This window comes from Lepisosteus oculatus, chromosome 29 (assembly GCF_040954835.1).
Source record: "Lepisosteus oculatus isolate fLepOcu1 chromosome 29, fLepOcu1.hap2, whole genome shotgun sequence".
In the NCBI taxonomy this organism is placed as follows: Eukaryota; Metazoa; Chordata; class Actinopteri; order Semionotiformes; family Lepisosteidae; genus Lepisosteus; species Lepisosteus oculatus.
In genome coordinates, this window is record NC_090724.1 from 570,258 (window position 1) to 598,244 (window position 27,987).

The 27,987-nt window shown below is 37.7% G+C and overlaps 1 protein-coding gene across 10 annotated transcripts in view; it reads right to left on the reverse strand.

Annotated features, from left to right (window-relative positions):
- ptprsa (protein tyrosine phosphatase receptor type Sa) overlaps positions 1–27,987 on the reverse strand; it is a 313,640-nt gene that overhangs the window by 162,676 nt on the left and 122,977 nt on the right. For all 10 annotated transcript variants that reach the window (XM_069186054.1, XM_069186057.1, XM_069186055.1 and 7 more), the window contains 2 exons: positions 19,543–19,718; positions 471–616 (listed from right to left, as the gene is read on the reverse strand). In XM_069186054.1, the coding sequence (XP_069042155.1) occupies positions 471–616; positions 19,543–19,633 (237 nt within the window). In that variant the 5' untranslated portion in view covers positions 19,634–19,718. The remainder of the gene's footprint in view (positions 1–470; positions 617–19,542; positions 19,719–27,987) is intronic.

Below are 27,987 nucleotides of genomic sequence, written 5' to 3' on the forward strand. Positions count from 1 at the left end.
TAAAATAACTAGTTGAGAACATAACTGTCTTGGCTATCTACTATGATTGATTGAATGCTTTCAGGGAGTTTTGTTTCTACTCAACAAGAGTTCAGAAGTGTGAATTAACTCAGGTCTCATATCACTCTAGACTTCAAACAACCATCAACACTGGAACAGAAGAATAAAACCCGTCCTGACTAAAGAATGCAAAATGTTAAACAGAAAAAAAGCATTTAGTTGGTACTGTGCTTTGCAAAAGCTAGTTTCCATTGTAAATTCTAAATTATTAAATAATATTAAATGTGTTTCTACAGAAAATGTAATAGCCCTCCATAAAATCATCTTCATGTTTTTTTAATAGTTTGAGATGTAACTTATTGTATTTCTTTTTACAAATATTGAGAAATTTTACCCAGCCACTCGACCACATACCTGTATTTAAACACAGCAAACTGGTTTCACAAATGTGTGAAACTGTGTGCAATTACCTCGATCCGCTGAGAGTTGACCTTCTTTCCCTTCTTGTTCCAGGTCACTCGTGGCTTGGGGTCACCTGTTGCCTGGCACACGAAGGAGACCACCCCCCCAGACACTCCTGTCTGGTCAACTGGCACCTTGGTGAATTTGGGTGGTGCTAAAATAAACAGAGAGAAACAAAACATCAGTTTTTTAATATTGAATAAATGTAAATGTAAATAGATGCAATTCCAATGGCTGTCATACAGGTGTCTAGGGCTCCAGACTGTTAGTGCTAAAAAGGATTTTTTCGTAGAATAATCTTCAATTCAAGGTGTCATCCTGAGATTGCTTTAATAACACCAGCATGTATGTCCCCCATCTCACTAAATTTTTAAAAAAATTATTCTTCCTCTTGACAGCAACCTAAAAAATGAGAATTTTAGGATAGGTTGTGTCAATTGAATTGGCAGATTTATAACATATTGACTGTTGTAACCAGAAATAAAATGTTATAATTCCCTTGGATTAACTCTGCATTTATACTGACATCATTCATCCTGAGAACGTATCACAGAATTATCACAGAGAAAGCTTTCACGTGTTTATGGACAATGACATGGTGCCAAAGGAGAACTGGTACTATTCATCTGAACTATAAAGACAGGCAAAACCTTGGCAAACAAGAAAACTGAAATTGTTCTGAAAATGTTAAGGTAACATCAAGTCCTGCTGTTTCAAAAATGTACAAATCATTTGTAGCAGATCCTGCAGCTAATCCCTTAAATGTTCAAAATGCCACAGGTTCACAGATGATCCAGATCAGTGTTTTCTCCCTGTGAAATACATTTAATCTGTGGCTAGATCTTATACTTCCAATTATCAGGATCAAAAGAAGTAAGTAATCATGTTCGAAAGTGGCAGGATAAACACACTTCATTTTCACGTTTTTTGGAGAAAAGATTTACTGTTTTTGTGTCTTCAGAGAGAGATGAGTTATAGATCTTGGTATATAATTCAATTTTCCCCATTTTAGATGTCATATTGGCCATCTGCAGGCTGTTATCATTCTACAGGAGGAAGATGTAAAAGAAAAACTGATTTACAGAAACAAATCATGTTACAGCTGCAAATGCCTGTATTTTGGCTATTTTAAGTTTGTGTTAAAATAGCAATATATCACCTTTTGTGTTTATTTCTGAAGTGTAATCAGCATCCGTATAATGCGCTATCTTTATTTTTTTTTCCAAAATACAGAATACAAAAGTTCCTACTAAAAACAAATCTGTACTGTAAGGACATTATGTCATATTAACATATTTAAACACAGTCGGTATTTGTAAATTTGTTTATATATTCCACCTTTGTTCTGGTTTCTGAACACAATGCAGTACAAAATTAATGTAACACCAAACACCTACTGATTTCATCATCAGACCTGTACATTACTATATGCAGGTCTAGATGAAAAATCCACTTATTTATTAAATGATGTCCAGAAGGATAGCTTACTGTACATTAACCAGGCTATCTATGCTGAAAACTAATTTTAAAAAAGAAGGGGAGGTTCCGTTTTCCAGCTTTCATTATTAAACTACAGTCTGGCAGAACTCTATTAAATACTGGGTATTTCATAAATCATACCAACATGTCAGGAGTATGTTCATAACTGCAGGGCACATCGATGATAATAGGCAAAGATTAAAGTACAGGAGGGCAATTGCGCTATTCATTGTTTGGCCACAAGCAGGCTCCTATTTAAGACAAAGTTCAATTAGAACTGAACAGCAAAATGCTGCCATTCCCCAAGCTTCCCAGTAACATATTACAATCGCAGTGCTTGGGCACCTTTCACAGAGCTTGTATCTCCACATACAGTACAATGCCACAGTGAAGAATATTACAGACATGTTAACCCAAAGACATTACATGATGTCCTCTCAGACGGCTGCCCTTTTGGTCTGAATAAACCTTCACAGTATTAAGAGAGTCTGGGCCTTGGAACTATGACCCATAACAAGGGGCTTGTTATTCAAAGCTGTAAATGTCACCAAACACTTCTACTTCACAGCAAAGTCAGCTCAGTGAGCTATAATAGTGTAAGCTTTGATATTCTGTTTTATTTTCTTTGATTTAAAATCGTTAATCAACTATTGCTCCTGTGCCACATATACTAGCATAGAGAGTCATTTTTGTCATGTACTAGTAAACCACTCCTCTTAAAGGCACAGTTTTGTAGGGCATATTCATTTACTAAATTAAAATCTAGGAATCTGAATGAGCAGAAATAGACGTCTCTCAAATTCATCCATAATTAGGAAGCACAAAATGTATTAACATGGCAGTAATTATACTACAGACATGCATTTACTGACATGCTCTCACATCCATGAATAATTTAATGGAGCAATGAATAATAAAATGAACATGCTCCTTCTTTCCTGACCACAGTTTATACTGCAAACTAACATTAATGCCTTTTCTTGCAAGAGCACAAAAAATAAATCGGAGAACAATATAAAAAATGCACATTACCTACACAACCCCTTAACCACAGTATGTTACAGAGAGATCAATAAAGACAGGTAACCATACCATTGGGAAATACCACCGACATCAACAAATGTGGTATTAAAATAATCTTGAAGTGTATTGTTCAAGAAAGAGGTGATTATTAGTTATGCTTCAACTCTAGAACTGGAAAAGTACATTGTGCTCCATTTTACAAGGGGCATGAGGTTACATACTACAGTATCAGAACAATAAAAGGAATTTCTTCAGGTCAATATAGCCATTATCCACAGCAATTTAAAAATGATCAGATGCCAAAATACAAATTGAATAAATAATTAACTCTGTGCAGGCATAATAATATCCAGCAGTCAGGAAGGGGAGGGAGAGGAGAGAAAGCAGAATAATTTCAAGTACAATCACCCTCACAGACACACACACCCTACACGTGGCCAAGAATGCCAGTAAATCAAAGAACTTGTGTAATGCACATTCTTCTTTGATCTCAGACCTCCATGCAACAGGCCTGAAGGTTCTTCGTGAGAGAAACAAAAAAGCCTTTTCCAAAGACACAAGCCTCTTCAGTTATCTAAAATGAGAATCAATATTGTAAAATTGTATATTAAAATAATAATTTCTGTGGACAAATCCACTGTTACAGTCTTGCTGTATTGGGGAACTATAGCAGATCCTGTTAATGAGACAGCAGGTCCCTCCTGGGTGGAATCTGACACAAATCTTTCTTCACTATCTGAAGGATGGCCACTGGCCTCCATTAGTGTTCCTCAGGCCTAACCAACAGAAAAAAATGGCTCTTTTTAAGCCAAGAAGTCTCTGGAAAAGCATTACTGTAAGCTGCACCTCCACTGTCAAAATTGACTGCGAGGGAACTTTATGTTCTCAATGGCATGAGATGAACAGGCTGTGGCAAAACACAACAAAAACGGCAAATAGAATAAAGCCAGCAAACATTACACAAGCCTTACAAAGACTACAGAAAATTCCAATGTAGGTTTTAAAAGAAAAACAAAGCTTTACTTCTTCAAAGGAAACAGTAAAAAGAAACACTGCAGCTTGTCTTCCCAGCACAACTAATCATTTAACCACTGAGGCCTAAAAATCACTCAAAAGCCTGGGGCTGTATTTTGTATCCAGCAGAGAACAGAAGCCTTGACCCTGGGTGATGACCATAAGCTGAGTCCTGTTCTGGCTTGACAGCTCGAAGATGAATGCATCTCTCTTGGGTTTAACAGATCAAAAAGGGCTCTGAACTCACAACTCCCGGGGTGATCCAAGGCGATTCTTCAGGGAAGGCTTGTAGATATAATGGCAGTTTTTCTGCAAACTAAGCTTGTCAGCTACCCATTTGTTAAAGGGAAACGTAAACGGGACAAAAGCAGACAAAGCTTTGTGAAACACGGAAATCTGTGCACCCCAGATAATAAGCCAAACCAGACTGTCCTGCAATTTGAATTGTACAGTGTTCCCCATATCTACCCAGTACCCTTAATTCCCTGGTCAATGAAGAACAGTGCTATTCCATTCAGATAAGCAAAGATATAAAAACATCATCTATCCAGCCAGCATGATTTGGGTCCAAAATAAAATAACCTACCACAGATAAGATAAGTTTAAAAAACAGCAGGTTACAGCATAGTAAATAGACTGCTAGTTTAAGCACTGAGGCCACGTTAACACGAATTTACAGTGTTCTTCTGCTTGTACCTGTGTGCTTCTGATAAGAGAATTGGGGAATCTAGTCTGAAACCTCACAGCATTCTTCCTCATCTTTAACATCCAGTTTCAGATGTTTTTTCTTTAAGTTTTATCTTTAAATAGATTAACAACAGCACAGGTGACAAGAATAATATAAAAAAAAACATTGTTAGTATAATGGGTGGAAAAATGTCCATTATGAAGAACATTACCGAGGTGGAGGCACAAAAAAGCTCCATTAAATCATCAAATGGTTTAGTATGGAGAGAAGGAAAAGAATGAAAGCCACTTGTCATCAATCTTGCTTAAAATAGGCACCTTTCAAATGTGACTGTAGCCTAATTAGAGTCAAAAACACATTTTGTGTTATTCTGCCTTCAGTACCCTCAATTACATTTTCCCATTTTTCCAAAGCGCAGTTACTGCACACCCTGAACCTGATGGATTAGGTCCATAAGAGACATTTTTACACAAACTAAGGCACTGCTGATTTTATACCTAACTTATAAAGAAAGATTTAAGACCCATGACCACTCCTGACATTTATATTTTCCTTGAGAATTACCTGTTTTTGCATTGAGGAATCAGTGTACAAGACTACCACAATAAAAACCTACTTATGGAGTAAAATGACTATTTCTTTTTAAAACCCTTTACAGAGTTTTTCTTGTATATCCTCCCATTTTGGAATGACCAGTTGTTAATCAATTGGGCTCAAAATTACAACACAATGCATCACCTAGGAGAAACTAGGGATGTGCATATTCTCCTGTGACATAACCTTTAGTCAAACGAATAGCTTTTAATAATTATTTTCACAGCCTGAATAGTATGGGAAGGTCAAAAATTAGCATTAACCCTTTGTCAGAGGATGGGTTTCACATTTCCTCTCATTTAGTTTTATTCTTTCAAGGTGGAATTTAACCAATAGGTCTAAATGTTTAGGGGTTTTATTTGAGTGTTTGACAGTGTATACCTGGTGTCTAAACATTGTTTTAAATACATTTTACACTTAAAATTGTTCATCAATATCAATTTAAATGTAATTATTTTGTAACACTTCTAGGAAATTAAACATAAATTAGATTATTTCTGATCTAATGTAGGGAAGAATTGGAAAAATTAAATATCAAAGAATTGTTTCAATTAAGGCTTCATGGATCAAATGGTTCAATAAAGCTTAATCAAGCTCATTTGGAAAAAATATTGGAAGAAAGAGGTTGATTGAGTACTAGGACAGGGATATATTGTCCTAGAACAAAAAACTATTTGAAACAATCTTTAGCTTTGCACTTACATTTACTATAAAAATAAATGAGCTGGAGGTACCATAGTATTCTGTTGATGTATGGATTTTCTGGCTTATTCCAAAAGTGAGATGCTGATTCTTTATTTGCTCCTCACATCATTCCTCCTCCTCCCCTTATCCCTGCATCTCTCTATCCCTGCTTTCCTGTTCCCCACAGGGCTTGGAAGCAGACTGCTGAGCACCTTCCATGATGAAACTGGCAAGGCCTTGTCTACTGAGCAGCCTTTTCTTTTCCTCACTTCCTGTCACTCCAGCACTAGATTAGTTTTTCTCTCGTGCCTCACACCCTCTCGCAGCTCAGCACGGTGTCCCCTGTTTCTTGCCACCCCTGGCTCACAAAGCAAGCCGAGTCTTATCTCTACTTCCCGGCCCCAGAAAGAGAAGGTCTGTACGTCAGGGTGGAATTCTCAGGGGTTTGCCTGGACTGATCCATCACCATGGAAACCGGCCTACCTCTCTTCCGCACTCTCTCCCAACCACTGCTAATCTACTCCTGCTTTGAGACTCGACCGAGAGAGAAAGAAAAAAAAATCAGAATGAAATCTCAATTGAAAAAAAAGAGAAAAAGAAGAACCACACGGGGTATTAGTTCTCTAAGAAAGAAATGTTTGTATTTTTTCCCTTTCTCTCCATGGAGGTAAAACCTTTTGAAAAGAGATAGTGTAAGCTCCTAAGTCTGTTGAGACTCGGAGGTTTATCTGTGCTACTCAGATGGATCCTAGCATATTATGTGCAAATAAGAAACAATTTTTACAGGTTTAACATGGGTACTGAATAAAGAAAACTCAGTCAAAAGAGTGTACACTGGGTATATTTCTTATAGTTTCAAAAAACATTCATTGTTGTGAAAAATTTTAGGCTACAAACCAATGTGCTCAATTGTGAATAGATGTGATTGTTTCTTTGGCTATTTTCTAAGTTTTTATCTAAAATGGACTCACTTTCTGTTACATAATAGACTGGAATGTATACATGGAGTGTATACAGTATATATGTTATATAAATATACAATAATCACTCCTGAAGAAGGATTAACAACTGCATTTTTTCTCTACTTTTCAGTGCAGGATTAACCTGTACTTAATCCATTGCAGCCAATGCTGATATAAACCTTTTAAATCTTAAATTTAAAAATAATAAATAAAACCATGTTTTTGCATTGTTTCATGCTAAACATTCTTAAGACATGGTCTGTTGTCAATGTAAAATCATCAATCTCAGTGTTCAATAAAATGATCAAGTGAAGTCTTCCTTTCTCATTACATATTAAATCAATAAACATTCACAAACATTTAGCTTAAAAATGACTTTTAGCACAACTCTGCTCTGGTTGGGTATATTCAGAATTCACCTGTGTTAACAAGCCCTCTTCAGGAACGCATCTGCCATGTAATTGGAGATACTTGTACTGTATGGAGCTGTTCCTGTACTGTATATACTTCCCTTTATACAAAATCAGAATCCAGTGACTGGGGGCAGAGAGCATGGAAACAGAAGGAATGTCCTGCACCACGCAGGGTGAAGGAGGGCCAGTCCAGTCTCTCCAGTGGCAGGCCCACCTGAGCAACAAAGCACCTGACGGGGTGCAGGAGCATCACCTACCAACACTGATTTTATTGTATGCACCTGAACAGCTGGTTTATACCGTCATCTGCCTTTTCTACGTGGCCTGTCAGAAATATGTCACCATAAAGTGGTACATAATAGCTCTAAATTAGTCCTATTATAGCCGTTGTTTTGAGCAGGCTTTTACGTTTCATGAGCAGAAGTTAATGGAGGAACAACGAAAACTGAGGGACTAGTGGAAAAAAAAGCTGTGGAACAATGAAGTTCAGAAGGCAGAAGACTTTAAAATGACTTTGCTTAAGGTCTTTGATTTGTGAGCAATGGAAGCAATTGAAAGCCATTTTGCATCACTTAAGGCAATTGACACTTGTATTTGCCAGAGCTCCCAGACCTCCTTAAGTGTTTAAATTAGAAAAAACAGGACAGTACAATTGATGAAAAATGAAGAGGACCGTATTATCAAAATTGAATACATAAAAGAGCACAATACAGAGGATCGGAGTTCTCAACTACCACTGTCATGACTGGAATTCGTTAAGCATTTAACTAGGATTTTTTTTTCTGAAGTGCCTAAACATTTAAGACTCAGCCAACAGTGACAGCTGCACAGTGAGGGGGAGTACAAGACCGGACATAATGGATAAAAACTTGCAAACACATATATATGAAAGAATGTTTCACTCCTTTGACACCACATGTTATCGTACGCTCACAGTTCTATGAATATCAATTAGACTACTGTACATGGGTTCACAATGTATCCAGAGTTGAGATACTAATTGTATATCTACAGTGTTAATTTATTGGTAGTAACATTACAGTGGAAACAAATGCAGTTTTAAAAAATAGGATGTGGACTTCAAGGTTGATAATTAAAATAAGAAATGTCATTGCTAACAACAACTCTAGAGCAAGCAAGACATTTTCAGCAACTAATATTGATTTTTCAGGTATTATTTCCATACTTACACACTGATATTCCAGTCAGATTGCCAGACTCCTGGAATGATTAAACATAACATGCCACAGCAAAGTCTGACTATCATGAGGAGCCAGGGAATTGCACACACAGACTGTGTTCCAGATGTTACAGAGTACGATTCATCACCAGTCACCTGCACCATTAGAGAACAGAACCCCTTTCTGTTTCTAGAAGTACCTGCATGGACAGGAGATGTTCGGAGTGCAAAGTGAGCAATCATTGTCTCTGTGATCTTCGGAAACAACACAATGGCACAGACAGACAGTGCCGCCAACACCTTTATTACCTTTATTGTAAAGGGATTACTCTACAACCTCTTTTTGTAGAAGATTCATGAATCTGCAGCAGAGCTTGACAGAGGTCAGAAATAGCTGCCCTATTCGAGCGCAATCAAGATGTCAGATTGTCAACTGGCAAATCTAAAAAAGGATGCCGTCCCATGTACCCTTTCTCTGTGTTGTCTTCACCACTGGGAAGTCTGGGAAGTCTGAACCTCCTCAAGCTTAAAAACATATTTGCAGTTTTAATTGTGGCTCCCAGAGATTATATTCTTATATTTGTCTTTTGAACCAATGCATAGAATGTTGTTTGAGGCTGACCATAGACCTGTTTGTTGACTCATATACCTTTTTTCAGGGTGCATATTAACTGCTGATAATTAACATTGATTTATTTTTCATTTGCAACCAAATATGTCAAGCATTTACAAATATCACCAATATGTTGATTGACAGATTAAACAAAGTTGAAAGTCAAAGTAGCATGATTTCTTAATGAATTATTTCTAATGACTCAATGTCCAATTAAACTAACACTCATAATGATAATTCCTGACACGTACAGTATATAGCTCTTTTCTGGAAACTCCACTCAAAGTGCTTTACAGGTAACGGGGATCCCCTCCACCACCACCAATGTGCAGCCCCACCTGGATAATCAGATGGCAGCCAGAGCACACCAGTATGCTCCCCACACACCAGCTCTCAGTGGGGAGGAGAGATGGTGATGAAGCCAGTCCAGAGATGGGGATTATTAGGAGGCCAAGATTGCAAAGACCATGGGGACATTTGGTCAGGACAACGGGGCGACACCTCTACTCTTTTCAAGAAACACACTGGGATTTTTAATGACCACACAGTCAGGACCTCAGTTTTACGTCTCGTCTGAAGGACAGCACCTTTTTATAGTAAAGTGTCTCCGTCCGGCCAGGCTCATACCTGCTGGGCTTCAGTGGGCTGCCAGCTGTGAGTTGCAATAACACTAGAGTTATTTGATAATCCACCACAAAATTTCATGCATTCATGTTTGTATCTGTTTTCTATCTACAGTATAGGAATTATTGTTTTTACATAGAACTTGGTAGTGATCAGTAATAGATGTTGTGGAAATTAAGACTAAAGTTAACATCTCAGTATGTTCAGGGTTAAAGACGTCCCTCTTCCTTACACATAAAATTTATGATAAAACTATTATGCCTTGTTAGGTCATGCCTAATGACCTTTGTTGTTAGTTAGCTTTGGAGCTCTTAGATTTAAGTTAACATGGGTACTGATGTACTGTTAATTATTTTTTTTAAATGAAAGATACTGTACTTGGAAGAGAAGCTGACTAGAGCACATGTTCCTAATGCAAAAAGTGTGATGTCAGAGGTTTCTTTAAATAAAGTCAACACTTTTCAGGCAAGTCTCCTTTTGTTTTACTCCGTGAATTTCCCTGTTTTTTTATATAAACAACTAAAAGTGAAACTCAAATGAAAAGCTCAATAATCTTTGGCATTTTACTGCCTCACCTCACAAATGAAGGTCCTCCCTTGAGGAAACAAAAATGGCATTTTAAGCAAACCTGTGAAATTATTCAATAGGCTCTGGATTTCATAAATATATGAGGGCATATTGTCAAAACACACAAGAGCAAACGACATGTCCCTCTCCTTTGTACAAATACTGTATGGCAAGAACTATAGACTTGACAATAGCCTGATTGGATAATAAGAAATAAAACATCAGAAATGTGGACAGCCTATCTTAAAGCCAACAGAAAAATCATTAGTTACATTTAGGACTCTAATCCTATTTGCTAAGCCATGGGAAAAAGCATTACCCCAGACACCTGTACTGCACCCACCTCTCTCAGCAAACGCCAAGTGAAGGTCTTCAATGCAAATATAATCTTTAAAAAAAACAGAAGAAAGTGCCAAGTGCCACTTTGAATGAGGGCATCTTCTATTTTCCTCTTGAAGCTAGTGCTTTATGATTAGTAATTTGGTACGGGATGCCAGCACCTGGCTTTTGTCTTCTCAGAGTCAGTTTTCAAATCCAGCTCAAGTCAAGCACATGGATTTAAGTTCCTTTAAGTCCCAATAAGAGTACAGCACAGGGAAAATAAACAGGCTTTTCTAGGGAGAAACTAAATAAAAATATTTGATGATTGTAAAAGGAAAATAAATCCAATATACCACCAGTTTCCCACCCAGGACCTGGAGAGCTAATCTCTCCAGGTTTTATAGATGTTTTCAATCAGTAAACAACATGACTATGGAGATACAGTGAACTCAGTGTTTTTCAATCAGTAGTCCAGGACCCTGTGAGTTCCTGTGCAGGGAATCACAAGGAACAAATACTAACCTCAGGTCTAGCAGTGTGTAAAATTACCACTCTCACACAGCAGATCTGCTCTGGATGAGTACAGATGATAACCTGATCTGTTTTATATTTCATAGTAGTATTATTTATAATAATACTCGGCTGTGCTTATATTCCGTATACATATACATATTTCTGTAGAAAGTAAGGAAAGAGTGCTTGTCTTCCTTCCAGACGTGATGAACTCCATTGAACAAAATATTTTTTTAAGGAGATATTTCTTTCCAGGCGGAGTTCTTTTTCCTGCTCCTCTAAGAGAGCAGGAAGGCCGACTACTATCCTAATAATCCCCCTCTATGAATTGACTACATTACTCTGCTCTCCTCCCCACTGAGAGCTGATGTGTGGGGAGCGTTCTGGCGCACTATGGCTGCCGTCGCATCATCCAGGTGGGGCTGCACACTGGTGGTGGTGGAGGGGATCCCCATTACCTCTAAAGCGCTTTGAGTGGAGTGTCCAGAAAAGCGCTATATAAGTGTAAGCAATTATTATTATTATTATTATTATTATTATTACTAGGAAAAAAGATGAAGTCACGCCTAGTGAGAAGCCCTCCTCTGTCTTCTTTGTTGATAAATAACCTATTTCCTCATCCTGTTGACCCAGTATCTGCTGTTTTTCATTGCAGCTGAGCTCTCTATTATTTAGTTAATCTAATCTCTTAAATGGATTAATAATTTTCTTAATTTATGATTGTCATCATTTCATTTGCTTGTTTTAAGCATCTGACACTACGTTAAGATTTCTGACTGGTGTCCCACCCAGAGTGTATCCCGCACTATGCTGGCTGCCTCCCAGAATGGGCTCCAGCCCCCCAGTGACCGGGAATTGGATGAAGCAGTTAGGAAATGGAGGATGGGTTATGAATTCTGAGCGGCTTTTAAGAAAGCAACAGTTTTAAGAAGCTGCACAACAATAATGCCCAATTGAATACATTTTAACAAACAACTGTTTTTCTAAAGTGGTGCTGCAACATTTTTGGAAGTGCTCTGCAGGCTTTTTAAAAAGTGTCAGTCAAACTGTTCTTTGCATTATAATTTCAAAAGAAGAACATCGCTTGCCAAGCACAGCACATTTTTTAAATGACAAGTTAAAAAAAATATTTCTTGGCATAAGGCAAAATGGTTTCCATTCAACGATTTTCCTGTCAAGTGTCCTTTATGAAACACCAATCATTTTGTCATATCAATATTACAGTTTATAATAAAAAAGAAGATATTTCCCTTCTCATTACACAGTATGTCTTCTTACCAAATTACGATTCATATATTCTTCTAAATCATATTCACATGTTCTTCCTAATGGACTATTTAGTCTTTCCTACACAACACAACATTAAATTCTTTTATGCAGAACAAAAGAGATCCAATCTTTTTTCAATCTTCCTTTTCAAACTTTTTTTAGTCCAGAGCTGAACAAGCAAGGTCTTACCTGCAGGGCTTAATCTGTTTCTTCACTAAGAAACCTACAGAGACTCCAGCCTATACTTGAACATCAAAAGTACATTTTGACAGACGAGAATAATGTTTGTAAATGAGACGAGGCCTGTCTAGCTCATGGTTTGGTTTAGGGTAGATAATCAACCTATATCCCATCCAGCCACTTCTTGGAAGACATTGGAATATCGGCTTCAGCAATATGGCTTAGCTGATTGTTACAGACTCCCACAAGGTTTTGTGTGATGCAGCATGTCCTGCAATCTGTAATAAAGCTGGCCTAAATCAACACTGTCCTAAGATTATCGATTTTAACCAGGCTCCAGGATTGAAGCTCATCAGGACCTTGAGCATGTATCACTTCTTTTAACATTTCCATTAACATTCATTTCCAATTCAAGTTCAAAGAACATACGTTTCCTGTAATAAATGGCGTTTTTGGCGACATCTACTGGAGACATGCACTAGTGCACTCTTACTTGCGGGAAATGTTAATCTCATGGTTTTGGATGTACCCTGTAGAGTGCCATGGCCTTTGGTTTTAGCGAATCTAGAATAACAAGGTTTACCTGCTCTCATTAAACCAGATATCAGATGAATGAGTTCTAAAGGCTAACATTAGCTTCTTTTTAATGTTTTAAAGATCATTAAAAACATACCTTTATAAGTAAATTTGAATTCACTCCTTTTGTGTAGAATGAGATATACATTCTGAACAGGTCCATTTGTTAAACTTTTTAGGTTTTCAGGTCATTTTGGATGACAAAAATCTTAAATAACAACATTGGGGACTTATCTATCATTAACATTTGTGTTCCTAAAATATATGTTTTCTTAACAGTGACTCTTCCTTTTTAAATTTAGCATAGATTGTACAGGGAAGCACCAAAATAAACACAGAATCTTGAAGAGGGAGATTTGGAATAAAAATATTAATATGTAATAGGTTTCAATAATATACGAATTTCACAAGTTTTAGAAAAATGATCTCCAGGTCCAACAGTATATATGTGAGCCACAGAAACATTACATTTTGTTCTGAGCTCCAAGTACCTTAATTTAACTATTGATTAAACAAAATCAACATCATAATTAAAAAGCATGTTCATTTTAAGCAGTTACTTTGATATTTCATAAGGCAACTTGATATTTCCAGCCGATTAAGGGTTGAAAACGATAAGAAATAGATTAATAATAATCCCCTAATTAGTCCAGATTATATATCATACGCTCTTGTTAAATGTGGAATTTAAATCATGTTAAAATCAGAATTCATTTCATGTATGACAACAGAAATGTTCGATTTACAAGCTTTGAAAAGAATACTGGTGCTCCGGAAAGTATTTAAAGAAGATTGGTTTTATTAATTCTGGGTCTGAAAGGTATCTTGTGTCAGACAAGTAAAAAGAACTTAATCTTTTCAAACAGATGAAATTATGAAAGGACTTGATACCTGAAGCAATCAAAACACTGAAAGGTACTGACAGAAGGTACAGTAGATTACAGTACATCCAGATCCACAATAAAACACTACCCCAGTGACAGAAATGGCATTTAGATCTGAGGAAAAGAAGCTTTCTTTACACAAAGAATGGTGGGTGTCTGAAAAAATCTGTTCAGTCACGATGTTCAGACACTTCTGTGGGATCTGCCAATGATTGCCTCTCACGTTATTTAATATGTTCCTAGCCTGGAGCTCAGAGGGTTAGGCAAGCAGCAGTAATATCAACGACCCTTGGTTTACATGGTTCCTGAGTATTTAATAAAGCTAATTAAATTTCTGAATTGCCACAAACACTGTGTCTTTGTTTAAGAAGCAGGATTGGTATTCACTAGGGATCAAAGATCATTAACTTTATTTCATACAGTATCATATAAAGAGGGTCGTGTACCCCTGTCTTCTTGGGTTTCACTTCGGAGCCTTAAGAAAAAGTGTGCCTGGGTTACGGCAACACCACAGCCAGATGTGGTTTTGTTTACGTCCACTTCCTGAGGTGTGGAGGAAACCCAGTCTGGTTTCATTACAAGCGACTTAAAAAAGCGTTAAATAGTCCTGTCTATGAAATGTGATTGGGGTCAAAAAAATCAATTAATGGTACAAGCAACCAGAAAAAGCCTCAGGTTGGGTATGAGTCTGAGGAGGCTGGTAGGTATAGGGTAGAGAGAGCTCGAAAACATGAGCAAATTCCTTTAAAGAGACTGTCAAAATGACTCCCTGGGGGCCCTGAGACTTTCACTTGGCAGCTTCAAAGAAAAATAAATTATTGAAATTGCGCCCATTGCTTCCAGCTAAAGTCAATTACGATTAGAACAGGAAAAGTGAGACATGGACATAACATGGACATCTAGAGGACTGTGGGGAAGAAAACTTAAAATGTAAATATTCAGTTCTGGTTAGTGAAAATAAATACAGCAACCGATGACAGGAATACCAATCTCCCCATGTAAGATTACAAATGAGTGCAATGCCTTCATATATCAACTGTGAGTCAGCATGCAATAATCCAGTAATTGTCTTGCATTTTAAATATTTTTTAAACTTCTTTAGATAAATTCTAGTTTTTTTTTAAAGTTTTGTAGCAACCCATGCAGTCTATTGCAAAAATAATTGTGTTGCTCCTGACTTCAAAAGCTCCCGCAGAAAGTCATTTGCTAAAACCTGCTCAAGCAAAACAACTTCAAAGCAGTACCATTAAGGTAGATTAGAATAGGTTGAGAAGCCAAAACATTTAGTTTCATATTCTATTGAGAATTACACACTTGTGCGCACAAACGTCAGCTTCAGCCTGCAATGCTATCACCACCTCCATCACCACTCATTTTACTAAACTCCATCTCTAGCAAGTCTAATTTTAATCAAATTTAAGCCAACTGCCTGTTTATTTAATAATGTTTAACACATTATCTTGCACAGGATCACTATTCTTTACCAGTTAGCTTTGGATTTGTTTGTCTGAAAAGTATACATATTGTATGTATTTTTCTAGCATTTAAAGTGTATAATTTAGGTTTTCCTGCCTCACAGCTTTTTAACATCATACTGTAGCTCAATTTGCATTCAGCCTAAGATACAGCCTAACATCACTCAGCACTTAAAACACTGGGTGATTTTATTTTTCATTAGGTATGAAACAAAAGTACAGAGAGAACAAAATTATTAATAGAAAGATAAAAACCAAATACTTGAAAGAAATGTTTGGGAATAAAAAGGCATGAATCTTCTTTAAAAAATCTTCTACTAGTGCACTGCAGTTTAGTCTAAGGGCTGAGCCTGAGGTAAAGACCGAGCTGAAGTTTGTCAAATGCATTCTGGATTTCTGAGTCTAATCCTCTCAAAGTTGACTTTGTTCCAGGCAAAAGAAAGCCAGTTGTTTTGACCCATCTGTTGATATCTTTATAAAATACACCATTTAAACTTGTGATTTGCCTGGAGTGCTCTTTCTTGAGTCTTTCTCAGCTACACACTTTTTGTAATGCAATGAGAGAAAAAATGGATTATCCCTCTTTCAAATCTATTCACAGTCAATTGAAAGTTGTGCAGCCAGAATTAGAATGCAGTTTTGTGTGGTGGTTTGTGGGCTGCAGTGACAACACATTTATTTAGTTGCAGCTTCCTGTGTAGTGGCTAGATTGTGGAACACACCCTAGTCATTTGAGACAGGGAATATTTTTAGGATTTGTCCAGGAATCCAAAATTGTGGGAAGCTGCCACTTTTAAAACCTAGTGAGACTGGGAATTTAAAATAAATGTCACAAAAACGGCTACAAAATACAAAATAATTTCTGGACACCCTGACCAGTTTAACTGGTGACTGGAATCACATGAAACTGCATTTACATTTATTCCATATAATATCACAATATTTATATTTGTATTCTTCTATTAGAAAAACACCATTTTGTCAAGAAAGAAAATGCCACTTTTGTATTCCTATAACATTCCTTTCTTAGAATTATTTTGAAAGTGCCAATACAACTATCTTGTGTATTACAGATTAGGAAGCCTGTGATCCAAGCAAAAATTTTGGAAGAAATACAGAATTCCAGCAATTGACTTGACAGCCCTGAGAAAACTTGGTTAGGCCAAATGTTCCAAGAAAACAAAGATTTTGTCAACAGCAGTTTTTGCTGCCCCTCACTTCCAAGAATTTTCAAATTCTTTCATCTAAAATTTGTTAATCTTCCAAGCAAAATTAAAACACTCTCAAATACAGTACAGAGAAACAATTTGTAAACCCGAGAGGCTGGTCTGCATCCTCACATAAAAGTACAAAATGTACAGTACTTAGATCTTCATGAAAGGTTTAATAAAAAATGAAGGTAACCTGAATAACTGTATAACACTCGGAACTCTAAGATATATTTGTATTATAACAGTAAATATGCTTGAGTGAAAAAGTATGTGAAGCCTTAGATTAGCCTTAGTCAAGCCTGCTCTTTGAACTAGTCTGGCTCAGTTATTCCTCTGGTTTAGATGGTTCAGTAATTCTTCACTTCTGTTCTCCACCTTATTTGCTACTGCTTCTGTTAGTTATGATGGGAGCCCTGTTCCATGTTTAAGGCACTTCAGGATCATTTGCCATATAAATGCTAAATTTAAATTGAATAATACAATAAATTAATATTAACAATAATGATGATGGTGATATGTAAAAAGAACAGGAAAGGATTTAATTTTGAATTTGAAGGCATCAGAACTGTAATCCGTCATCAGAACACATATGGCACCGGACTGTATGTCATTTTTGGGGTTTACAAAGTAAAATAAATTGTTGAGTATACATACTTAAAGACTTTTGGAAGGAATAACAGAAATGCCAAAACTGAGGACAGAAAGCAGTGCTGTGAGGTTTTGACTGTTAGCTTCCCTACTTTCTTCATCAATGTTCTGGAGATGTAGTAGTGGAATGAAAAAATATACATTTTTCCTACTTGTGATCTCTCAGGAGCTTCAAATTTAAAAATCCAATGATTAAAGTCTGACATTTTCTGAGTCACTGGAAAGAAACAGTACAGGTGCTGGTATTTGATAACTGGCAACCAGGTAAAATTTAATTTTAAAGAGAAAGATATTCACAATAGCATAGGGAGCAAAGAAATTATTTGTATATTAAATGTGAAGTGAATGCATATTGTCAACTGGACCACTTTGATTTGCTTCAGGTTGCTGGCACATGGTTTAAAAATTCCTGGCATGCCTTCCAATCTCAATATGGTCACAAAATTATAATGTGGTGAAACCTTATTCAAAGCCACACAAAATTCATTTCTTACAGGAAGAACTTGTGTTTTTTTGGTCAACCAATAGAAGACTTTTCCAGAGAACGTTGATACTTTCTGGTGCCCAGAGTCAATCTCGATAAAGGCTTTATTACTGAAATGACCAATTCTTTCTCGGGACACCTGTTAGTCAAAAAATGCTAGTAGATAAAAAAGTGTCCAATCTAAATAGGCCTTTAAATTAGATAATTAAGCAAAGGGACATTTTGTTAATGTGCCCAGTTTCCCTTGAGAGGGCAAGCAGGGAAGGTGACTTTTCTCTCCTCCCCTCTCTCTACATTTTTAATTCTACAAATGAGGGGATGTTTGTTAACTTTAATAAGCAAAACGACTGCGGGGCACTTTGTGGATCCCCGGCTTTATTACTGGAATGATTTATATGCCTTTTTTATTTTGATTAAAAACATCTCCTTGGGCTCCTGATTTATGAGAAAAGAGAGTAAGGAGGCAAGGGGGGGAGTGGGGGGAGGGAACAACAAGCGCAGAATGACATCATGCTTTCAGTTGTAGCAACCAGCAGGACAGAAGTCAATGTGGTGGCAGGGTGTTGTATTCGTGTGTGTGCTGTCAATTCACTGGCAGAGTACAGCTCATTAATGTCTCAATTACACAGTGATGTGGCTGAAGGAGGGCATGGTGATGCGGTGATCAGTTCTTGTAGAAAAGGGGCCTGCAGGTTGTGCAGGACAGTGACTGAGTTTCAGAACTCAGGAGGTTGTACTGGTGACTGATCAGTGCTGACTCTCTGACAGCAGTGTGGCTTATTAGAGACAAAATGTTACTATGACCTAGTATCTTGTGCACAGGGCCTTTTCTCCTATAGTTGCTAGTAATGAGAGTCAATAGTCAGTGCAGTCTAATAGTTACAACTGACTGACTGGAAGGGACGTTGTATAGTGAACAGAGTTAAGGGCCTGGGATATAGTGTGGCAGATCTTACTGAAGCAAAAGTATATTTGTATTTTACAGTGAGGCATTCAACAGGCAAATCAAACTCAAGAAAGAATACACACTGACAGACCTGGCATTAATAGATCACCATGCACAGACAATCTATCACATATCGACTGGAGGGCTCCAGAGAAAATGGACAGATAGAGATATTGGCAAAATGAACAGCTCACTATGAAGGCCCAACACTGCAATTTAAACAGCTTGCGAATACAGAGAGAGTGGACTGTCTTGATAGAAAGATAAACGTCTGGACAGATAAATATGGATTGATAAAAGACAATCATAGAGATAGACATCAGTCACGCCTGAGTGCTGCTCCAAGCGCTGCCAAAAAACCTGAGCGTGGGCTGAATTTATTACCTTTGTGCCCCCTTTGGAGATCTGTGCCAACAACAGGTTTTATGAGGCCCAGATTCTCCTCATTAAAACTCAACACACTATTGTACCCATAAAACACAGAAAAACACTTAGGCAGTCAGCCAAGCAAATTCTAGAATAGGACAAACTCTAGTAAAAGCCACTCATCTATAGCCTCCTTGACCTGAACTCTTATCTGTTTTTTTCCAGGAGTATATGGTTTTTCTTAAACACAGCATGGGAGGTTTTCTGGAAATGTTTCTCTGTTATTGAGTATAATTTCAAAGGTAACTTGAGAGCATATTCCATCTCACTGTCGCAACACAAGGAACCAATAGGAAGAAGGTCTACCTTTGGCCTCGCAGCCAATCAGGAGCAGCGACAGCAGCAGGGACACCAGTGGCAGTAAGGCTGGCATCCGGAGGTGACGGCGTGGCAGCATGCTTGGCGTTGACCTTTGACCTGGCTGGAGAGCCAAGGCCCCACAATGGAAAGCTGGGGGGCTTCAAACAGGACGTCTTGCCAATCTACAGAGAAGCAAACAAAAATGAAAACGTTAGCGAAACAAATCATTTCTGATCTTAACCAGGGTAAGGAAAAAAGACTCATTATACTATCTGCCGATGAAAACATGAAGACCACAGACTCCTTCACAGGTTCCCATTGTGAATTAACACCATCAAGCTGATCCTGTGTCAAATACACGGCACTATAACCATTTCTTCTGCCGTGGTTATAAGGCAATGGACAGCACAGTGGTGCACTGCGGCCCAGGACTCAATCCCTGAGGTGCCATCTGCGTAGAGTTTGCATGTTCTCCCCATGTTCCTTGTGCCCCATTCTCCCACCGTGGTCCAAAAACATGCTGGTAGAGTAATTGTCTTGTGGGAAAATGGGCTCTGGTGTGAGTGTGTGTGCGCCCTGCAATGCACTGCTGTCCTGTCCAAGGTGTACACTGCCTTGTGCCTGTTGCACAATTTGTTTATAACCTCTTGTGATATTTTTTTTGAGACACCCTCAGAAGTAGCACCTTCTCTCCTCCATCACTGTTTAGATACTGCCTGTGCTGATCTTCATTTCCTACAGTAACCAAGTTAAATTACCTTTTGCAGTTTTTCTTTTGCTAGGATTCATGAGTGACGTTTCCAGTGATATTAATTGCCTTAACAATCAATTTTTACCTTATGTAAAATTAAAGACCTTCTGCAGAATGTGTGTGCAAACAAAGTATAGGCCCTTATATTGGATTTCACGTGGAGTTCTGTGAGTATTCATTTCAAAACGTTGTTTGTAAAGGGTTTCATCTACTGAATTACAAGCACCTATCAGAGAAGATGCTGTTCTGCTGTTCTTTTAACTCACTACCTTGGCTTTTCCTCATAAAGACTTATAAATACTAGCTGAAAACAAGTAGTCTTTTAAAACTGAACCAAATTTCAAAATCTACAGTACACTGAAATCAATCTAACAAATACTCTAGCATTTCAGATGACCTGAGACTTGACCAACAGGTGTATTTAAGTAGAAACATCTGACAAAAAGCCAGATTAAATCAAGTGAGTTCTGCTATTTCAGACTTTTTACTTCAAAAGAAACTTAAAATAAGCAGCCCAATGGCTCAAGTGATCTTGAGGCAGGGAAATCATTGCCCACGTCCTGTCCTGACCTCAGCTCAGTTGTTTTGTACACATGGTTAGCGTGGAATCCACACTGACACACTTCTTGGTTAATCATGCAATTTCTATACATTATTAAAAACACAGTCACTGTAGGCATCCAGCTGTTCTCACAAAAGTCATAGTGGGTGTTGCCTAAGAGCTAGCAATGTTCACTAGTGTTTCAGTTACTTTCCCATTTTTAGGAAGTTCTTTACACAAATGGTTGTAAGAGTGTGGAACACGTTACCTATCCATATTGTTAAAACTGACACTGTGGTGTTCTTCAAGAGATCCTTGGATCAGTTACCTAGATCAAACAGTCTACATGGACCAAATAGGCTCCTCTCATTAGTTACCATTCCTATGTTTTGAAACTCCAAAAGAAGCTGTGCTTGCTTTAGCAATGTCAGTTTACCAGTGACTTACATACCAGTGCTTTTGTGATAATTGGTACACTACAGACCTTGTGAATGACCTCACACATTAGCACAAACTGGTCTCTATGGTCATGCTCCTAGTCCTCTTCTATAACCAACAGTTCCAGTTTCTTGATACAAGGAACCTTCCATGACTAATACTTTAACATTGTACCATGCTGATACAATATATTATTGAGAAATATTTGCTTTTTTCAAAAAAAGTATTAATCTGTAATATGTAACTTGCATTATACACCTTCTTTTTGTTGTGCCCATTATCACTAGAGGTCCAAAATGCAAAAAGGGACAATCAAGAAGGAAAAAAACCTTTTCCAAAGCCCAGGAGTAAGAACAAGAGAAGTCAATATCACAGCTTTATTGAATCTAGAACAGTTCCATTGATTAGCTGTTATGCTGCTTATTAGAAGAAATTTCCACGCAAACACCTAATTTAAATTATGAGATCCAATAGATCTCTTGGAGGTGTAAGATATGTAAGGAACACTAATCTCCTGATAAGGTTAATTTTCTATTGAGTTGAGTGATGACATTTTTGCTATGATTATAACCTTTTACTAATGTGGCTTCTGTCTACTGTTTGTACACAGAAATGAGCCTGCATTCAGGCCTTGTCTCACATTAACATTAAATCACAGGGAAAAATGCAATGATAATTTAGACTCGTTCTACAAACAGTGGCTTTATGGTGATTGCAGACTGAATAAGATCTGTACTGTACTGCCAATTACATTTAAAAGCTCAAGGAATCCCACAGTGTGGGAGATGAAGGCTGAAGGTCCAAAAGGTTTTTGGACAGTGAGTTGGGCTACAGATTTGACACGAAGTGCTGCTGCATTATTGTTTGTAATGCCGTTTAACTGAAACTCACTTCGCCACTGCAGGAGAATCGAAGATGGCTCTGGTAAGATCGCGTTGTAATGAGAAACAGTTTTGTCTTTCTGGATGCAATTAGTCAGGAGATAGCTTCACTGAGGTGAGGCCCCCTCTAACACAGCTATGCCTTCTAGATGGTAACATGCAAGTTCTACAAACAAACAAAAGTAAAACAACACAAAATGCTTTATTTCCAGCTAATTAAAAAACAGCACCAGGGAGCTGGCCTGAGTAAGCAATATGCTTAAATTCTTTGGTAAAAAAAGGTAGAAATCCAGCAGGAAGCAACAACAGCAGCTCAAGTGTAAAGACGAATTCTAACCTTTCCAGAGTGCCAAACTCTTTCTAATAGAAAAGAAGTAATCATATATAAATACACAAATAAATAAAGCAAAAAACTGAAAATTCCTGCTGTCTTTTTTTAGTTTTTGGTTTACTCTTTTAGTCAGAGGAAGTCTCCTCCCTATCTTTATCCCATCATTTATTTTCAGTGACTCCACAGGCTGCTTCAGCTTCACAACACAGTTCAAGTGTTTCAAATTTATGGCCCCTTTTTTTGTACTCCACAACAGGCCTCTTTTAAATGTGCTTGCAAACTGCAAATGAATTACTAAATTTGAGCGAATACAATAATAGACTGATAGCTAACAAACTCTAGCTACAGCTTTTTCCAACCTTTCAAGCCACCGTACCTATGAGAAACCACACTGTACACTTTGTCAGCTGGTATACATTGCTTCATGTCAAAGCAGGATACTATTAAAGGTTTTCTAAGGGGAAAAACTGAAAACTTTCCTTGGATCAATGAGCTTCTAGCAATCAACTGAGCACAACAGAATAAAATGACCTCCTATGGTAACCTTCTTAGGTATTTTTAAAAGAAAATGTGGTGAAAGCCACATCTATTTTTTTTTGCAAAGAATATGCAGTGCACAACTATGTGTTTACCCACACACATCCGGAACAAGAACTGTCGGGCTAAACATATTGCTTATTTTAGGGTGAAGAAAAAGAGTCTCGCCGTCAAACCTCAATCCCTTCCCTGTGTCCAATTTTGATTCCAGGGAAGTTACAAGTTCTCCCACCCAGTCACTCCCAGACAATACAGGAATGTCAATCTTCTGGTCTGTTAATTTAAGAAACAGGGAGAAAACTTTATTTTTTCTGGCTCCTCTACAGAAACTACAGTAACCTTTCACACTACAGCAGCACTGCAACTCAACATCTACTTCAGTAAGACAAGATAAGATCCTTTTATTGGCCATTTACAGTTTCTTGTATTAGGAATTTGTCTTTCCGCAGACCCCATCCTGCACTCCATGAGACACACAGACAGGGAGAGAAGCTGGGGGTCAGAGCTTAGGGTCAGCCATTGTACGGCGCCCCTGGAGCAGCTGGGGTTAAGGGCCTTGCTCAGGGGCCCAACGGAGTAGGATTCCTCTGCCGGCCACGGGATACAAACCGGCAACCTCCCAGCCACAGGCGCCGATCCTGCAGATTTAGTCACAGAGCCACCACAACGCCCATGATTTATGACATATTATGACTATTATTCTATTGTTATTATTATTTTTATTTCCAGTCGTTTCCTCCTGATCGATTTGATTCATCTTTACATTTTGCTCTCCAAAGACAAATAATTTATTAAAATTCATGAGATTGGAAGACCCTGGGGTTAAGCAATGGCATTCTTTGTAAATGAACCAAAAACAACAAGTAACACTTTTTGCTTATTTATGATGCCTTTTTCCTTTTCTGTCACATAATTAGGTCTAACCCTGTGATTCATTATCAATTCTTCACAAAAAGCTAAGTTCCATTTCACCAATGTGCTGCTCAGGTTATGTTGTGAGCTACAGTCATTAATTCTTGCCACTGTTGAATGAGCAAAGCACCATAACCATTAAATAACAGCATGCAAATGTATTTCATTTTGCTTGGATGCGTTACTAATAGTTAAGTTAAGTTTACTTCATGCTGTTACAGGTGGAAGGTCTGCCTGTTCCAATAGTTCCTATAAGCCTGTTGATTTTTCACTTCTGTACCTTAAATCAGCTGGTACCAGACACATCAACTCACATAGATCCCACATCGGATAAATATGCTGCTTTCTGGGTTTAATTTCCAAATTCACTGCTACACAAATACAGATCCAGACATTGAAACCTGTCTTCTCTAAGCAACCTGTAGTTCACTGATGAACAGGCTGCAGGGTGCAGCTGAATAAACTCTATTTTATGTAAATAAAAGAGGCAGGTATAGACAAATTCATACAGTAAATTAAACAGAATTTAAAGGTAGAGTATAAACAATTTAAGACAGAATTTGAAAGTGCCGACTGACTTGCAAGATTTGATATACTGTAAGCTCAGAGACCACTGCACAGCCTTGGAGCTACAGAACAGTTATCTGAGCCTTGTTTTGGGACCTGAAGGAAGGTCATGGTCTGAAGATCACTGATGAAGACAGGAGCCAACCTCTTCAATTACTTAACACTGGGCAGGAGTGTTGTGAATTTTATTCTGATCTCCAAAAGAAGCCAGTGCAAGGAAGCCAAAACAGGATAAAAGTGTTCAAACATAAAATCTGAGAAGCTAAGTTCCGAACACGGTGCAACTTGAAAAAAGAACACTTTTCGATATCCCAGCAAGCACTGCATTACAACACTCAAGCCCGGAAAAGACTAAGGCATGCATTAGCTTGTCTGCATCAGATTGGGAGAGAGAAATTGCATTCAAGCAGACTAGGCAGCTGGATCCATCCTAATAGCATCAGTTTGATCAGATTATTTAAAATGAGTCCCTTGCTTAAAATGGCTTGATTACTTTAAAGTACAAAAATGTTTGCTCTCCTATGCCTGGCTAGTGCAATGACTATCTCAAGTAATTGTACACACTTAACATGGTCTACCATTAATCTTTCTGAAAGCACCTAACCTTAGTCCTTTACGAGTGTGTACATTGAAGTATTTAAAGAATGAACATTGTTTTATTAAAGCAGAATTGTTTGAAACCTCTGGGAATCTTATGCTTTTAGGACAGACTTGTGTACTTTGAAAAGAGTGCATAGAAAAAAACAAAAAGAAAGAGGTTTCATATTCAAGCTGTCACATATAAATGTCACTTTTTTCACATAGAGGCATATGTACTTTTTGTACCTCAGCATTTTCTGCAGTGTATGTCATACTTTACTCCTTCAGGTTATCAGTTGTACCCTTGCTACACGCCTTTGAAAAGCAGCTCCTGTTCCAGTTAGCATGTAACAAATACTCATGACTCTTGTGAATTTTAAATGAATGAATTTTTAGATTCAGGTGTAGATAAAGTACTGGCCTGTCAATGAGCAACTCATCATCTGAAAACAGACAACAAAAGCTGCTGTTTTGGGAGTGCTTTTGCACTGCACTGTAATCACCTTGTACCCTTATCGTAGAGCCATTCTTCAAAATCCACCAGTGCTGTGACTGGCAAAAATTCCAATTTGAGAAATCAAAATGACATGAAGGTGGAAAAAACCCTGCTAAAAATATCATCAGACTTGCCAGCAACATTTTCTATCATGTTTCTTCCTTTGCTTTTTTTGTCCATACACACATACTTGAAAAAGTAAGCTTGCATTGCAGATCACTGGGACAGAATTGCATGAATTTGCATATATCTGCTGAAGAATTATGTAGATGAGAAAGCCTGCCTGCCCGTCATCCTCTCTCTCCCCCATTAACCTGGTCCTCTGAGACCACGATGATCGGACAGGTACTGAAGAGCAGCTAATCGGCTAGATTTCCAAAGCTCACAGTGTAATCTGTACAAACACGGAAGGGAAGGAAAGAAGGGAAATAAAAAGATAAAAAACAAAAACAGAGGAAGCTGAAGAACTTCTGTTTCACTGTGACCGCTTCTGAAGCCTGGTGCAGTTTCTGACATGAGACCAGTTCTATTTATCATGGCATTAACTAGTTTTACTTCACAAAAGTACAAATTCTTATTTTAATTCTAACTAGTAAGTAAGAAAAGGAAGCAAGAAAAAAAAGGGAGCATTTGAAACTTTTAAACAAATGTCTTGGATCTGCTTAAAAGTACCTGGAGACTGATACCAGTAATGATCAGGGCTTTGGACTCATAACTGGAGGGTTGTGGTTCAGAACCCCAATGGGTTACTTCACCCAGATTGCTCCAATACAATTCCCAGCCGTATCAAGGGGTGAAAATGTTAGTCAATTTCAATAAAAGTATCAAATAAATTAATGATAATATTATATTGCACAGAACCTATTCTTAGATTGATTATGTATTTTCTGACACCTGAAGAAGGCTCCACGGCCAAAATGTTGTGTTTTCCTTCTTTCTTTTTCTTTTTTTCAGCATGGAGTAAACCTATTACTTGTCCCTTTGCAGCCTACACATGCTGACGCAGCTCCCCACCTGAACTATGTATTTTTATACGTTACACTGCATATTGGCTACCTGACCTTACACCACCGTACAGTGAAAGATCTTACAATCACTATGCAGCACCACGACAAAACTGGTTCTGTTCTTACCAATCTCTTCTCCACATCCCTCTGCTCCTCATTATTTTTACTTCTCCTCTCCACGGCATGGCCATCTCTCCCTTATGACAATATCTCAGGCTGAGCTAAAGAGTAAGTTATTATATCCCCAGCACGGGAACTATCAGTCAAATGTGTTGGTGCCAGTGGGATTCTAGGCTCTCCCAATACATTACCACTAGTGAGGGAAACTTCATACTAAGGCCCACACACTCAAAGGCTACACAGTCCTGTGAACAGACACACAGGAAATGTACACACAGCCACAAATCCAGACCTTTTCACAGAAAAAACGGCAGTTTGGCAGCTTATGTGACAACATACACTCCCTTTTGCTACTGGGGCTCGGGTTCAAATTCAGTTTCTTTCTCAGCTTCAGAGAATGCCGGTTGCATTATCACATTCAGACAGAATATTAAACAGAAATATTTCAGGTTCAAAAGCTCTTATTGGTTTAAACATAAACATTTCATGTAACAGTTGTATCAGATGCAATCACAACTTGTAATCTGGCAAATGCATCTAATACATGAAAGTTGAATGACAGCATTGAACTGCTGACATTGCAGGCCTTGACCTCTACCAAAGACTGCAAGAGGTTCATATTTCTGAAACAACTTTCCTTCCTTGAGTGATCATCACAGTGTATGTGAGGGATGTTTGTTTAATTATGTTTCCACCCACTGACAGAATATAAGAGTAAATCTGTCTTTATTACAGTTTGCGTGCTCTGCCATTGGCTGTTGGTTACTTTTTTTAAAGGACATATATATTTAACTAAATGGCTTTGGAGTAGAAATAATGAATCACCTATTTCTAAATTCTTCACGGTTTCTGAAAAGAATCAATGAAGAGGTTTTTCAAGATTTTTCAAGGATTGCTGCTCCTGTATTATAGAATATCTGTTAAAGGGATGCCAAACTTTTCTCTTTATTCCAAAAAGTAATCACTTATTTTATTTATTTAATTGGTTTATGCCAACACTCTGAAACTGCTAGTTGTAAGCACCAACCTATTATTAACAGAATAGTCAACTTGGCAATACTAAATTGGTCATATTTTTATTCTTCTCACAAGAAGATAATACACAGCACAATGGTGAAAAAAAGCAGACTGGCAGCATCTTTGTTTCCAAACACTATTCTTGAGTCAATTTTGTATGGAGAGATGCGAAATTCAAGCTTTTCAAATTCATTAGTAGAATTTGTACCAAACTGCCAGAAGCCTGTATAAAATTGCCATGACTCTAAGTGCTGTACAGCAGTTCCCATTATCC